The sequence below is a fragment of the Lutra lutra genome, chromosome 14 (assembly GCF_902655055.1).
Source record: "Lutra lutra chromosome 14, mLutLut1.2, whole genome shotgun sequence".
Classification (NCBI taxonomy): domain Eukaryota; kingdom Metazoa; phylum Chordata; class Mammalia; order Carnivora; family Mustelidae; genus Lutra; species Lutra lutra.
This window is the reverse complement of record NC_062291.1, coordinates 4,528,283-4,544,620: the sequence shown is the minus strand read 5'-3', so window position 1 is coordinate 4,544,620 and position 16,338 is coordinate 4,528,283. Positions and strand designations below refer to the sequence as shown.

Below are 16,338 nucleotides of genomic sequence, written 5' to 3'. Positions count from 1 at the left end.
CGAAGGCAGGCTGGGTTCCCGAGGTGGATGTGCTCTCGGAGCTTGGAGTCCCGACTGAGGGGGATAGGCACAGCTCCCTCTGCAGCTCTGTTACTAATCAGTAAGCACGGGGAAGCCCAGCACACAAATCACACTTACTTGTTCGCATGTGGTCTACCAGCTCTCTAACGCGATGCTCGGTGACAGAAGGCTCTTCGCAGGGCTGAGCTGTAAACACACAGTCTATGGCCTGTTTGGAAAGGAGCAAAAAAGGAACAAATCAGTCATTGTTCTGGAGAGCCCACTCTGAGTCCTACAGAAACTACCTGCCATTAAAGCTGTTTCCCCCTGAACCCTAAAATTCATTAAGCCTGGATCCAAGATTTCATGGTCCAAAACTGGAAATCCGTAACCTCCCGTGGAGCTTTTTCTCAAAAAGAGCAGGCTTCTCAGCAGAGGCCTGATAAAACTTCGGGCTGCGTGGCTCTCTGCTGTGGGGGCCAGCCCATGTTTTAACCTGCCTGACTTCACCCCACTAGGTGCCAGAGCACACCACTCCCTTTCTTCCCCCCACCCCCATCCCGGTTGTGAGATATGAAAAGGTCTCCAGACGTCTCCTGAGGGCCCAAATTGCCAGCAGTTGAGAACCAGTGAGAAGAGGGTACAGGTGAGGGGCAGACTGAACCCATCAGTGATGTCAAGCAAAAGTGGGGCTTAGGGGATAGCATGAGCAGCCTCGGGCCAGAAGGGAGCCAGGAGGACCCTTCTGTAAATAAAGAAAGCGGAGTTACAAGAGGGTGAGAACAAACAGCCTTTATTTCGACCGGCCATCCTCAAACTGTCCTTGCTAGGAACAGTGACGGCGGAGGTGCTAAAATGAGCAGTACCAGTTAAAGCATAAACTTCAGCCAGGCGCAGGCTAGCACACTGGAAGGGGCCGGTTCTCCAAGGGACAGCCAGAGCCTCAAGCCAGAAAACACAGCATTTTCTAGAGGGGCTGGGAGCAAGGGTGCTTAAGAACCAGCGAGCCCAGCCTCTCATCTATATGTATCGCCAGCAGTTATGTCTTCGTTCAGAGGAAGCTGGGTCAGGGACCAGAAAGACGAGCACGGGGGAGTTCGGGCAATCAGAGAATCCGTGGAGACCCAGCTCTGTGGCTACCGGTGTCTGCTGGGGCTGCAGAGTCATGCCGAGGTGGTGGCTGGCACGTCTGTTGTAACGCGCACATGCACAAATGCACGCGCTGTGGAAAAGGCAAGATCGTGGCTCTGGTCTTCGGCCTGGGGAGTGTGGGTGGAGGCCGGCAGGACAGGGCCCGGGGCCAAGCGGGAAGCAGTGCAGACACGCTCCCTCTAACGGAGTCAGCTGGAGGGCCAGGATGCTGGGTGTGTCCTCGGGTCCGACGACATGCTGTTGCAGCCTGAACAATACATTCCGGTCTTTTCCCTTAAAAAGTGCACTCAAGCACCAGCCGCTCATCGTGGTATTAAGAGGTAATATTTTTCTAGTGCTCTTTTTGTTGACATCTGAGCCCGCGTTTAGTGCCTGGAAGCCCAGGCTTGTCTCGGCACTGTGGTACCTGGTTCTCACATGTGGATATGCATCTTTTTTTTTTTAATTTTATTTATTTATTTGACAGACAGAGATCACAGGTAGGCAGAGAGGCAGGCAGAGAGAGAGGGGGAAGCAGGCTCCACACTGAGAAAAGAGCCCAATGCGGGGCTCGATCCCAGGACCCTGAGATCATGACCTGAGCTGAAGGCAGAGGCTTAACCCACTGAGCCACCCAGGCACCTCATTACGCATCTTGAACACACGATTATACCTATTGTCAGGTTCCTTCTGGAACCCACCCAGGGGGTGGCTGTTTAGTCCCCATGAAGGCCAACCTTGATTGACTCAGATATGGTCGTCTTTCCCATTCTAGCTGTTGGCCTGGGGGTGGGAGCTCATCCTCTCTCAGTGGAATCTTAAAAAGAGCAATATGAAGCTCCAAATCAGAAACATGCCCCAGGTGTCCCAGAGCCCGGCTCTCTGCCACTCAGCATCCCCTCCAGCCCATCACTCCCCTCTGCCTTCCTCAGCTTCATTCTCTTAAGGATAAGGTAACAGCTTTCTTTCAGGACGCCATTACCTTTAAGGTTATAGGGATGATACCACCAGTCCAGGGGAATTCCAATTCAGGCTTTGTTTCCTACACCAATAATTATTTCAAAAGAAGAGCATTAAGTGCGATGGCGTCACTTTCTCCCCCCAAAATGACAAGTAAAGTGTTGCTGGGGGACTTCCCGAGGAAGGGGAGTTTTCCCTCCTGATGAGTAAGCAGCCTTTGGACACCTGCGCTGAGCACGTGAGAGCCTGGCACCCAGAACTCCTTGGTCTGCCCTCTGGTCTGCAGAGGCTCCTCTGGGTATCTATCAAGTCCCTTAATGTTCCTTTGCCACCAAACCCGTCCTATGTCTGGAGCAGTGTTTTGTCTTCCTGTGTATGCAAGAAACATGGCATTCTGAACCCTTTCCAGAACAGCTCGCCCATGTTCTGCCAATTAGCTATTCCTTCACAGTGCTTAGCCCCCATCCGACGACGGTGGCATTTTCGTACGTTTTCAGCTGACAGCTTCCACTGCTGGCATTAGCCCTCTGCAGCCTGGCCCTGCTGTCCTGTAGCTCTCTCCTAGGTGCCTCCCAGGTGGTCACTAAAGCTCACAGCCCAGGAAGTCTTTGTTCTATGAGGGGAGAGCCCTTTGGGAAGGCTATCTCCTGGAACTCCTTCTGGAAAGTTCTGGGCTCCGCCAGACCGCAGCACCCCGAGCCCCACCTGCCTAGACCTCAGCTGCTTCCGTTTCCCACAGTCTGCTCTGACTCGAAGCCTAGGCGTTCCTCTCCAGAGAGTTCCAGAAGGAAATTAATGATGGTGGTACGTTTTGCCACGAAATGCTAAAATAGCAATCAGTGGAGCGATTTCCCTGACGTGCAGGTCTAACGGGCTGCGCGGAATCGGAAGTCTTATGCGGTGAACCAGCTCGTTAAATCCTCGTGAGCAGCCATCCTATGACACTCTGCTTCTCACACGTTTTCCAGCTCATTCTGTCCCGGTTCAGCCCTATCAGGGTTGCTGCTGCTCGTACTCGCCTCCTAACTGCTGCTCAGGGACCTGAGAGGCCAGGGCTGTTGGACGGAGTCTAGCAGCAGAAATAAAGAAGAACCCTCTTCCTGTTCCCATTATATGGGATCCGTTGCCTTCCCGAACCCGGGTTCCTGACCTTCATCCCAACTGTAAAGCGTCCAGACTGTGGAGGATTTCCCTTGGGAGGACGCTCGTGTTCAAGATCCTGGCGGTGCTCAATTATGTGCAGGGAATGGAGGCAGGGTAGGAAAGACCCCGGAATGTGAAAACCCGGAAAACCCTTCAGTCATTCATTTTATTTTATTTTATTTTTTTAAAGATTTTTCTTATTTATTCGACAGATAGATCACAAGTAGGCAGAGAGGCAGGCAGAGAGAGAGGAGGAAGCAGGCTCCCCGCTGAGCAGGGAGCCCGATGCGGGGCTCGATCCCAGGACCCTGAGATCATGACCTGAGCCGAAGGCAGAGGCTTAACCCACTGAGCCACCCGGGCGCCCCCAGTCTTTCATTTTAAACAACCCCTCCACCATGATGCCTCTTCCACAGCCGTTCATCAAAGGCTGCGGCTGGGAAGTGGACATGCTCAGAGGGTCCGGATGACCCATCTGAGATCCCACTGGGTTTCATTTTCTTTCCACGCCGGGGTAGAATCCAGTTTGTATTACGAGTAACGCAGCCTGCCAGGGATGCTGAGAACAGCATAAGCTCTGGGCTGTCCCCAGGGGGCCCTGTCAGTACCCCCCCCGGCCCCCCACCGAGGAGGGCTCTGCTGGGGGTCCTGGAACAGACCCCCACACGCGGAGACGCGGTGACCAGGACCTGCACCATCGCTCTTGGAGCTCAGCACGAGGGGCTTGGGGGCTCCCACGGTACTGAGGCTGGCTATGACGCCGGCTGTCGGGAAGGTGTGGACTCGGGCTCTGGCCGGGCATGGGTGGGCCCTGCCTCGGTCCACCTTTGAGAGCATGAAGGTCATTCCTGACAGCGCAGATGGGTGCCTCAGATCTGGCTCCGAAGGGCAGGCTTCCGAACGCGGTTCAGGGTGAGCGAATGGTAAGTCGGACTCTGCTTTGCAGCCTGGATTCCTTCCTGTACGGCCTTCATGCCCTCTTCAAAGGTGACTTCAGGATCACAGCACGAGACGAGTGGGTCTTTGCCGACATGGACCTTCTGCATAAGGTCGTCGCTCCAGCCATCAGGATGTCCCTGAAGCTTCACCAGGTAAAAAAAAAAATTAAAAGATAAAAATCCATTTTTTAAAAAGAATTTTTTGAAAAATCCTTTCTCAAGGGGCAAACAAGACCTTTCAGGTAGGTCCCTTTTCACGGCATGACCTATGTGAGTGGGTGTGTCACTTGGAAACTAAACACCGAGGCCACCCAGGTATCCTTGACATCAGCCAGTGGCCACTGGTCCTTGAGAGTGGCTAGGAGGCGGTGATACTCCGCTAGGACAGAAAAGGTACTTGCCAGAGAAAATGACCTCTCAGGTCCCTGAGCCCAAGCCACAAAGCTGTTTCCTTGGGCATGTTCTCCTCCCACTCGGGATGCGGGAGGAGTGTGGGAAGACAGTCCACACAGACGTGGGCTAGGCTCTTGGGGTCATCAGCTGGTCGCTGTCTAGACACTCACCTCTGCCACCCACCCCGCCCCCCCGCCGTCACCGCAGTCAGCTCTCTGGTCCACACTGAGCCCGCAGTCAGACTTCTTCCCCCCCAGGACCAGTTCACCTGCCCCGACGAGTATGAAGACCCAGGGGTCCTCTATGAGGCCATCCAGTCCTTCGAGAAGAAAGTCGTGATCTGCCATGAGGGTGACCCGGCCTGGAGGGGTGCCGTGCTGTCCAACAAGGAGGAGCTGCTCACCCTGCGGCACGTGGTGGATGAGGGCACGGACGAGTACAAGGTCATCATGCTCCACAGGGGCTTCCTGAGCTTCAAGGTCATCAAGGTACCTGCCGGTTGGCACTGGTGCTCGCGTCCCTGCACCGGCCTCTGGTGCAGGAACATGGTCTTAGAGGAGCAGAGGTGGGCCGGGAGGCCAGGGTCATTCATGGGGTTTGGGCAGAAGTCCTGGCAGATGCCCATGTAGATGAGGGTCAGGATCTGGCTTACTTGTAAACAGTTTCTAGTTCTCCAAACTTCCAGATCTCTAGTAGCCTAGTCCTGGACCCGAAGGCTTTCTATCCAGTATTTCTTCTCTTTGTATCACTTCCAACCGCTGGACCGAAACAACAGCTTTCTCTTCACCCCATTTCCCCATGGAAGTGGCGGGACCCCCATCTTCTAGGACCGCTCCTCCGGCCTGACCGTGCAAACAGCTTCAGGCCCGAGAGGTGTGGTCCCCGATGTTCTGGCCCGCAGCCCTGCTCACGGTCTGGAGCGTAAAACCAGTGAACTGAAAACACGCGCCATCATCCACTGTCCTCCCTGTTCCTTCCCCAACCCGCAGGTTAACAAAGAATGTGTCCGCGGCCTCTGGGCCGGACAGCAGCAAGAGCTCATATTCCTTCGGAACCGCAACCCAGAGCGTGGAAGCATCCAGAACAACAAGCAGGTCCTCCGAAACTTGATCAATTCCTCCTGTGACCAGCCTCTGGGGTACCCCATGTACGTGTCCCCACTGACCACGTCCTACCTCGGGACCCACAGGCAGCTGCAGAGTGTCTGGAGCGGCCCGGTCCCTCTGGACAGCATCAGGACGTGGTTCCTGACCAAGTGGCTAAGGTAGGTCTTTCCCACCCAGGCCTTCATCCAGATGTTGGGGAGGGGGTCCCGGAGGGGTGTGGTATGCAGAGCTCCCCGACTTCTGGTTAGAGTTTCACTGTTGACCAGCATTTCCACGTACGATGAAAACTGCTGTCCCCCAGCGGCCCAGCAGATCATTTGTTTCCGCAAGCGGTTTCAGATGGTGGGAAACTCATACCCGGCAAACTCACACGGATGCGACTGTTCCTCACGCTTGCCAGGGCTGGGGTCTAGCTCGTGTTCCTGCAGAGCAGCCGAGGCTGTGGGTCGCTGGGGGTCACAGAGCACAGCTGTCAGGGAGACCCGGCCTGAGCCCCCGCCCCCATAGCATGCGGCTCTCATCCCATGAGCCCTCTGCCTGCTCGTAAGAAGGTCTCTGATGAGCCGGATCGGATTCGAGGAGGGGTGGCCGGAGGGTGGCCGAGCGGCTTAGCTCAGGCCTCAGAGCCTGGGGTGCTTCCGGAAGGGCAGGGCTGTGGCTCACTCATCCCAGGGCACTTGTGTCTGGGAGCAGGAGCGCCCCCGCACGCCTCCCCGGCGCACTGCTCACCCGTGGAGTATGGTCTCCCACCCTGACCTCGACATGGGTGCAGTTGGGGCACAGGAGGGGGCAGAACTGTCCGCAGAGAGTGCTTAAGGCCCCTCTCCCCTCACAGGGTGCGGAAGGGCTGTGATTCCGGCCAGCCAGGTACTGGTAACATTGAAGACGCGGACGGGAGGGCTGCCCCCTCTGCAGGCAGCGGCCGCGCTCCCGGTGGCGAGAGCCAGGAGAGCAGCACGGAACAGCCCAGAAAAGATGGGACCTGCCACTGGTCGCCCCGCGAAGGGACACAGAAGACAGGTGGGTGCAGCAGGGCCTCATAGGTACTGATCAAACCTCCTTGGGTCCTAGTGACCAATGTCACGGGTGATGCTGTCCTCCTAATGCATAACGGCTCCTTCTTACAAAAAGGATCAGGATTGGGCCAAAGGATGCCCCAAATTTACTGACGCTACTTGCAAAAAAACTCTTAGACTGTGGTTTTTATTTATTTATTTTTAAAGATTTTATTTATTTATTTGACAGAGGGAGAGATCACAAGTAGGCAGAGAGGCAGGCAGAGGGGCGGGGAGCAGGGTCCCCACTGAGCAGAGAGCCCGATGCGGGGCTCGATCCCAGGACCCTGAGATCATGAGCTGAGCCAAAGGCAGAGGCTTAACCCACTGAGCCACCCAGGTGCCCTAGACTGTGGTTTTATCCTTTATCCTTCTCTTGTCTGTTACCCTAGCCAGCCATCTGTCCATCTGTCCACTGGCAACGCCCTCCCCTCCTACATCTCTCTCGTCCGGTGGCCACTGGATCGTGTGTCTTCTGTGTCTGGCGGATCTGTAGCTACCGATCCAGCCTGCTGTGCGCACCCTCCAGAATGGCTCGTCCCTCTCTGAATCTGTGGGGTGTGGACAGGACTCCTGCTCCCCCATTCCCGCTTCTCTCTGGCTCCCACCTCCCCCTGTACACCGGACATTCAGAGCATAACAGAGGGGGTGGGGCACCAGCACACGGGATAGAGGCGGCACACTGGTCCAAGTCTGGGATGAGTTTAAAGTCTAAAACCGCTTTTCAACTCCTGCCCACCTAGTTAGGCTCAACCAGACGGAAGAGGTTCTGGAACCCGTGCCACTGGGGGAGCGGTGGGTTTGGAAAGGGGGCACTGAGGGCTCGTAGAGGACATACCAGGTGGATGGACGCTGGAGAAGCAGGTGCTCTGTCCTGGTTCCTGCCAGCACCTCGGCGCTGGGCTTTGCCTTTCACAACTTGGGAGGGATTTGGTCTTCTGGCCTTTGTGCTTCCTCACCATCCAGAAGCCTTTGTTAAGTGTCTCTGTGTGCCTGTCCCATAGGCCAACTCTGCACCCAGCGAGTTAGCAGGGAACAGTCCCCGCCTCCTGGAAATGCCCCGACAAGGGTGAGGATTTCATTGCAACAGGATTTACATAAAACACGGGCAAGACAGTAGATAGATGATAGACAGAAGGGCAGATAGATAGAAAGATAAAGACAAACAGACAGATGGTAGAATAATACAGATACATAGGGAGATAGAGACACAGATGACTAATGGACAGACGGCAAGATGAGACCGAGCGATGGATATACGGGAGCTAGAGAGGGAGGAAAGAAGAAGGCAAGGAGAGAGGGAGACAGGGAGACGGGCAGCGGGGCAGAGCGCTTGCTGTCAGCTGCTCCTTCCTGGAGCCACCTGCCTTGAGCACGGGGCAGAGCCCCTGCCAGCCCGAGGCCCCCTCGCGGGGACCATCTTCCTGCTTTGTTAGCACGTGTTTTGTGGCATGAGCAATGTTAGGTTTCAGAATCACTGAAGCGATTTTCCAGATGGGAAAATGCAAGGTGGCTTCCAAATGGAGACTGGCACGTCTGTCCAGGTGACTTGTCTGCACCAGAGAAAGTCTAGAGTCGGGGGTGGAGGGTGGGATTGGTCGGAGGCGCCCGAGCTCTCGAAGAGATGGAGGTGGCTGCGCCGGACGAGCCTGGGACCCCGTGAGACGCCTCTTCCCTTTTCCACGAGTAGAAAGTGCCACTGCTGCTTGGCCAGGCAGACGTTAGTGTTCTTCCCTCCGCCCAGGACCCGGACACCCTGGGGAGTGACTCTGCTTCCCATTCCCAGCCAGAGGCCTGCATCTGGGAACACAGCAGATTTTTGTGGCAGACGCTGGAGTAGGATCCTCCAGATCCTACTTAGTTTGTAATCACTGGTTCTTAGAACTGCTCCTACCAAGGTCACTCCTGGCTTTCTCTGCTCTACAAGGTACCAAGGCGGGCCAGGGACATCACCCACAGGCCTTGGGCTCCCAGCCCGTGTGACCGTCAGTCCCCACCTGCAGCCCAAGTCCGCTTCAGGCTCTGAGACCCGCTGTCGTCCTGTTCAGGGGCTTGACAGAGCCCACGGCCAAACACCAGTGGTTTTGAAGTCACCTGGCTTGCTGTTGTCCCCTCCTGCTGTGCACCTGCCCACAGGCCCACCCCTGCAGCAGTGACAAAGCATAGTAGTAACAGCCCCCCAGCCCCAGCCCTCACAACTGTCCAGTGCCATCCTGTGTGCTTTCCAAGTGCAGGGTCACTGGTCCTCCCCGTGACCCAAAGAGAGAAGCCCTCCCTGTCCTCATCTTGCCGCTGAGGAGACGGGCACAGAGAAGTCACTGTGCAGTCACCCAGCAGCCGGATTCAGACAGACCCAGGTGAGATGAGCCCAGAACCTGCCATCCTAGCCACCGCGCACGGACGTTGCCCCAGGGACGTTGCGTCCCCTCATTGAGCACTGCCCTTGTCCCCAAGCCCAGGATCGAGCCGATGGAGCCACCATCCTGCACCTGGCCCAGCTCTCCATCTGTGCCTCGGGCAGGGTCCCTGCCAGGCCCGAGCTTGTCCTGTCCCCAGGCTGGCAAGGACTCTCAGTGGGAACGCGTGGGAGCGGGGTCAGCTTGTCTGTTGTTTCTACGGCTCCCTGGTCCTGTGGGGGGAGGCGGGCGGGAGGAGGACCTGAGGGGGGCCCTCTGAAGTGGCGGCTAGGTGGCCGCTCAGGTCTGCGGTGGCCCTGTGCTCAGCAGGGTGGTCCCCTCCCCCTACCCTAAACTCTGACAGCTGAATTCTGCCACTCACTGAGGCTTCCCTTAGGGCTAGACGGAGTCCTCTTCCCAAGCGGGACCTCAGCTGTAGGCGGCATCTGCTCTTCACAGCCCTGAGCAGCAGCACCGGGAGCTGCAGATCCTGTTGGCTCGTCCTTGGTGCCCCAAGGCCCCGTCAGAATCCCACCAGGGCCCAGCTTCACATTTTTCGGAAGTTCTCCAGGAAACATTGTTGTGGACACACTCCTGGTGATGCCTTGGGGACATGCCCCTGGCCCCACAGGGCTGGCACAGTCCTGGGAAGAAGGGGGACCCCACAGGGCAGCTGAGGACCAGATCCCTGGTCTCCCGCAGGCTGCTGCCACCCCCAGGGCATCCAGGCTGTGGCTCTGGAGGCAACCAGGGTCCCCAGCTAGTCTGTGGAAAGGTCCAAGTTGTGCAAGGGGCCACTCTTCCCAACCATTTGGATTAGCATCCCCAAGGGGGCCCAAGGAACTGAGGGAAGCTGGGGGTCCTGGGTCCCAGACAAGAAATGGCAGGGATCACCCCTTAACCCCCTCCCCAAATGAGCTCTGGCTGATACAGGGAAATCTGGAGACATACTGGCGTAGCAGATCCCCCGAAAGAAATCTAGGAAGGCCCAAAATGGGTACATAAGAGGGGACAACCAATCTCTCCTACTCAAGATGCAGACACCTTTCTGTCCCTCCTGCCCCCTGGAAAAGTTCAATGTCAACTTCTTTTTCCTACCACCATGGTTAAAGCCATACAGGGATCTCTGCACCTTCCCATGAGGTTCTTTGTACCTGCACGCTCCCTGTGGGTAGTACAGGGATGGGACCCTCGACTCCTCTCCCCATCCCTCAGCAGTTAGAAACACGTGCTATCTTATAAGCAGCATGTCGGAGTCCCAGGACCCGGAGCACCAAAGCACAGGATGTTGAGAACTTCCTGAAGCTCCCGTGCTGTGTTCGCTTAGCACCTGGTAAACAGCAAGGACCGGGAAGTGCCCACGGTGTGGGGGGGAAGCCACACCCAGCTGGGCCTCCGAGGACTGGCCGGGACCCCTTCTACCCACCTCCTCCTTGGCCGATGGCATGGGCACTCAGGGAAGGCTTCTGGCTCAGAGATGGCTCAGGGCACAGCGTTTTCCATTCTGAGGCCGTGTGTGCAGTAGCCCCGGGGTCGCAGGGACAGGAGGCTCGGAGAAGGAGCTGCCCTCGGGGAGGGGCAGCCCCACCTGGCTGGCTGGCCCTGCCCTCGGGGGCTCCGACCTGCTGCTGCGATCATTCCACGAGGTGCAGCCAGTGGTGGAAAGCCACCCAGCCGCCGTTCCCAGCAGGCCAGCATTTCTCCATTCCCCAGTCCCCAAGGGTCCTCCCGGGGGGCTGTGGCTGCTCTGGCTTCCTTACCCTCCTGCACCCATAGCAGTGGAGAGCGCAGCTCCCAGAGAGGAGTCGGGAGCCTGCCCAGGCAGTGCGACGACAGCCGTTAGGCTGTTTGCCAGTCAAGGGTTGGGGACTTCTGCGCCCGGATCTCTCTGTCCCCTGGAACAACAGGGGAATCCCTGTCCAGCTTCCCTCCCAGAGGACACCCTCCCATGCAGTGAGGGCCTGGGGCAGCCTCCAGGTGCACATCCGGGGTTTCAGCCTCTCGGGCACAGCATTTTCTAATCTTTCCAAATGATTCTAATGGCCAAGGATAAGTCAGTTTTGCAGATTGCTCCCTGCTGTCCCTTACTGCCAATCGGTGTGCCGAGCCTGTGGGGATGATGCAGTCATCGTCACTTCAAGGGGGCTGGGAGGGCGGTGGCCTGTACCACACACCGGCACAAAGCAGTGACCACCACGTGCTAAGCGCCGTGCGGGAGGGAGGCCCCGGGGTCTAGGTGGGGGCCGTACTCTCTGAAAGGGCACGACCGAGAAGCCGAGCCAAGTAGCAGTGATGGAACAGTCTGAAGCATGACTGTGAACCAAATTCGAAGAAAGGATCTTGTTTCATGGTGTCCAGGCTCAGCTCCGTACCTGAGGACCCAACTGCTCCCTCCATCAGTTCCCAGCCGAGTGTCCCCATCCTGGGCCCTTGCCAGACTCCCAGAGGCCTGGGGTCCGCTCAGGCAGGAGCCCTGTCCCCAGCCCCCCACCCTGTGCGTCTGCTGACCCTGCCGTGCCCGGCACTCCCCATGCAGCCTCAACTTTGGCCCAACAGCCTGCCGTCTTCTTGCCTCGCTACGAAGTAGACGTCCCAGCTGGGAGGGACTGGTCCCCGTGGGGGAGGCTGGTGACCTCCTTGCGGAAGGCAGTCAGGAATTCCCAGCTAGTCTGAATCCCAGACTGGCGAGGAAGACTCTAGCCTTCAGCTGCGAGGACGTGAGCCACCACCTTCCAGTAAACCAGCCGAGATGAGAGAATGGCGCCGGCTAATGAACCACGAGAGAGAATTTGTCTGGTTATTTCAAAACCCAGGTTCTGAGGAGGTTTTCCGGGGAAACATTCATGATCTGATACTGATGTAATTGGCAAAGGAAGTTAATGATCAGATGATGGTCCTGGGCAGCACACGTGCCCCTGCATGGTTTGCTTACTTGTTCCACTTGCAAAATTAATTCAGAAAACATCAAGAGCCACAGTAACAACAGAGAGAACAAAAAAGTCTGAAGCAAGGAGATGTCTTGCCTCGAGCATAGACCATTCCCCTCTGACTCGTAGGTGGGTCTTTGTCCCCTTGTTCCTGGAATTAGCTGGGAAGCTCCCCGACCAGGTACGGGTGGTCTGCGATCCAGCATCGAAAGCACGGACTTGCGGGTAGATGTGGAGTATTTCTGGACAGTGGTCAGCGGGACCGGGGAAATCACGCACAGATGCTCAGCCCTGTCAGACTGAACAGACTAACAGACCACGGGCTCTGCTAGTTCTGACCGTCAGGGTCCCTTTTCTCCCTGGTTTTCCCTCCGTAAGAGTAACTCACTCAGCTCTGCCGCAGGGATCGGCCAGATGTGCCCCCGCTCCCTGGGAGAGCCTGCGTGCCCCGGGCTGCCCACACTCATCCTGCGGGGCTGTGAGCCGCACCATGGGGGGTGTCCTCCCAACACACTGTGGTCCCGGCCAGTGGGCAGGAGGCAGGAGAGACTGGGTGGGGACCCCTGTGGGGAACAGGCACCCCGCCATCCCAGTGTCCACACCGCACTAATGTCCAAGTGAGGCAGAGGGCCCTTCCCGCTAAGAAGCCGCTTGGAGGTCACTTGTGTGACCTCCAAGAGTGACTTGTGTGTCACTCCTCTAGACACACATAAGTATACTGGAATCACCAGGTGCACAATCAGTCCTATAGGGTGAGGCTTAACGTAAGAAAATGCATGGCACAGATCTCAGGGGAGCCCACCTGTTCACTTCTGTTCTTATCGATTGCCTGCCTAACTGTAGAAGCTTCGGGAGACGTGGATAAGGCAGCTGGTAGAACTGTGACCTCATTGACCGCTCCCTTCAAAGTGACAGCTGGACATTAGCGCCCAGTGATTCCTGAGGCTTAAGTCACGAGCACACGCTTTCCTCCCCCTGCTTCTCTATAAAGCTGCATGGGCAGGCTCCTTCTCCCCGAGATATGGGCAGGACTGAGTCCTTGGGGCAGCCCAAACCCTTCTGTCTCGACAAGCCTGGACATGGGCTGGGGACAGGAGGGGCCCTGCGGGGAGCGGTGGCTGGCAAGAGGGGGCCGGGGCGCGTGTCGGCACAGGCCTGGGCCTGGCCAGACACGTCTGTGAGGGGCCTGTGTGAGGGCTTCTTACTTTAAGACCTTGATTTTAAGAAAAACTTTGGCAGAAAACAAAGGTTCAACTGGCATGTGGCTCAGCCCATCCCCTCTTACCTTTTTAAGGCGACTAAAAATGGTAAGAGCCTGCGTGTTTTTCCTTTATATTGCCGATCGCATGCATACAGGGTCCAAAGTCTGGGCTCCCTGTGGCAGCGCTTCCCACACGCCCTTGGACTGCTGGGTGCCCTGGGATCAAGTCCTTCCATTCTCAGGGGCCCCCATGGGGCCATCCTGGCCCTGACAATAGTGGACCAACTTGGGCACCTGGGGTCCAGGCTGTTGCCCCGCCGCATGGACCTTGGCGCAGGTAAGCCCCTGTGCTCTGGCAACCTGTTCTGCTTTCTTTTAAAGGCAGGAGGAAAGGCAGGAGTCAGTCTGTCCAGGCCCATGCAGCCTTAAGCCAAAGGCCAGCCACGCTGAGCTCATCCGGCCCAATCGTAGAAAGCCACCAGGCCTTCCTGCAGACATCCACGTCGGTCCATGAGTTGGCCCAGAGGCTCTCGGGCAGCCGGCTCTCCCTACACACCTCGGCCGCGTCCCTGCACTCACAGCCCCCACCCGTCACCACCACGGGCCACCTGAGCGTCCGAGAGCGGGCCGAGGCGCTGATCCGGTCCAGCCTGGGCTCGTCCACCAGCTCTACCCTGAGCTTCCTGTTCGGCAAGAGGAGCTTCTCGAGTGCCCTGGTCATTTCTGGACTCTCTGCTGCGGAAGGGGGCAACACCAGTGACACCCAGTCATCCAGCAGCGTCAACATCGTCATAGGCCCCTCGGCCAGGGCTGCCAGCCAGACCACACGGGTAAGGAGTTCAGCCCACCGGCCAGGGCAGGCGTGCGGGTTCCTGGCCTGATGCCCCCCATCCAGCTGCCTGTAGACTCCCATCACCCCATCCACGGGGTTCCCAGAGTGACAGGTGCCGGGCAGTGCTAGACAGGAGATGTTCTGGCCGTGCTCAAAGGCAGACAAGACCCACAGCACACGTCCTATAGGTGATAAGGTCACGGCGAGCGGCACTAAAGGGGGCCCGAAGCCTGTGCTCCGCAGACCAGTTATCCTGAGCCCTGAACCGGGGAGGGGAGCGGGCATGTGCTCCCACATCCACAGTGCGGCGTGTCCTACTTCAGCCTCTTTTCACATCACTCGGGCCCCAGGGAGAGGAGAGGACACGCCAGCACTGCAGTTAGACCCCCACTGATTCCGAATGCTGGATCTCACTTCCCAGCTGCCCAGGGGGCTTCCACTTCCACGTATGCAAACATCAGGAAAAGAGAGGTTGAGGGACTCCCCTAACGACACGGGCACTTGCGCAGAGTCCACGCCAGCTGAGGTCAGCTCACCCTGGAGCTTTGTCGGCGGAGAGCGGGGAGGAAGGAAATAGACCCCCAGCACTTGCCTTCCATTCTGCGGTCAGGAGGGAGAACAGAACGCCCCAGGCAGACCCGGGTGTCACACTGGAGGTCTCGTGTGCCCCTTCTGCGTGCTCATACCTTCTCCGACCAGAGACTCATGCTCTTTACAGAGCACGAGGGTCACCGCCTGCCCAGCTTCGGTTCACGGTTGGTTAGGTGGACGTGGATGATGGGGCCACACCCACGGGGGAGGCCCACAGGCAGGGGCCAAGAGCAATCAAGGGAAGCTGCTGACTTCCAGAGCTTTAACTAGGTCTAGTTAGGTCACGGCATGTCTAAACAAACTTCCCTCTGTGATTCCATTTCCTCAGAAAAAACCTACAAAATCACACTTTTCTGCTACCTGCCCAATCCGTTTAAGATACTATCTGTGGGTGTGCTTCTGGGATTCTGGCACGTTCTTGCTCCCTCTTTCCTGCAGGACAATAGGGTACCTGGCACTCTGGGCACCGGCATTACTGTTTGGGCACCAGGATGCCTAGACACACAGTGACCTCTTACCCGAGGGCCCGTGTGCCCAGCACGTCCACATCACCAGGGGGAAAGTCCCCATGTTCAGAGCCCCCAACCCACCCCGGCATGGCAGACCCATGGCTTCCTTCCTTTCGGTGGAAGCCAACCTCTCGGGCCCCCACCCCTGCCCTCAGTCCCCTGCCCTGCGGGCAGGGTAGGTCAGCCCCTGCAGCAGTGGGCTGTGGTCAGAAGCGCCCTTACATGTTTGCTGCCTCTCCTTTCTCTCCAGCACTTCTCCGAGCCGTGTGAGGCCACCGAGGCCACCGAGCAGGGGCAGCATCATGACTGCCATCCGGCTGGGGCCATGGCAGAGAACGGGGAGCTGCTGTGCAGGAGAGCCAGCCAGGAGGACATGGGCCTGGATGACACAGCCTCCCAGCAGAGCGCTTCCGACGAGCAGTAGGGACGGTGCTGGCCGGAGGCCCGGCTCTGCAGCCATGAGCGCCGCTCTAGAGAGCAGAGCGACTGTACCTCAGGTTCGCACAGGAAATCTCCCACGACGATACAACACTTGACAGCACAGCTCCCTCCCCGCACCCTGACGACGCTCCAAGCTGCCCCGAGCTCTCGGGCGGGGCATGCACAACTCCCAGACTTTGAACGTTCTAACGACAGCCATGTAATCTCCGAAAACAGCTAGGCTAAGTAGAGCGCCTGTCCCTTTCCTGCCCTGCAGAACATACGACAACTGCATGTGAACCGATGGGCGTTTCATACATTCCCATTAACCACGTTCGAGAAACAGACAGCAGCACGCGTCCTGCCAGGTGCCGGTCAGACGCGGTAGGGCTCCATCTCTGCACAGAGAAAACATCACCTTTTCCACCACGTTTACGCAGATGTTAAGTACAAACCAGCTTTGCTGAAGCGTGGTAGTGCATGCAGTCATGTCTAAAGTATCCCGCGCAAGACCCAGCGATACTAGTGACCCGAGTGCGGACATCGAGGCCTGCGGGAGCACGGAAAGCCGTCCAGACTCACAGGACGCTTGACCGCACTCACGCGGTTTCCCACGAGCCGGGCCTGTGCTGCCCGGCGCACCTGTCCACTCGCAGGAATGTTCACTTGTTTTCCAAGCCAAGCCATCCTTCCCATGTCACAGAACACACACACACCTGTGTTTTTGGAATTAAAA

General features: G+C 57.5%; 1 protein-coding gene across 2 annotated transcripts in view; it reads left to right on the top strand.

Moving 5' to 3' along the window:
- The window catches only part of PCNX2 (pecanex 2), a 280,264-nt gene extending 263,926 nt beyond the window's left edge, over positions 1 to 16,338 (top strand). For both annotated transcript variants that reach the window (XM_047702153.1, XM_047702152.1), the window contains exons 29-34: positions 4,181 to 4,325; positions 4,823 to 5,053; positions 5,555 to 5,829; positions 6,507 to 6,691; positions 13,632 to 14,080; positions 15,433 to 16,338. In XM_047702153.1, the coding sequence (XP_047558109.1) occupies positions 4,181 to 4,325; positions 4,823 to 5,053; positions 5,555 to 5,829; positions 6,507 to 6,691; positions 13,632 to 14,080; positions 15,433 to 15,606 (1,459 nt within the window). In that variant the 3' untranslated portion in view covers positions 15,607 to 16,338. The remainder of the gene's footprint in view (positions 1 to 4,180; positions 4,326 to 4,822; positions 5,054 to 5,554; positions 5,830 to 6,506; positions 6,692 to 13,631; positions 14,081 to 15,432) is intronic.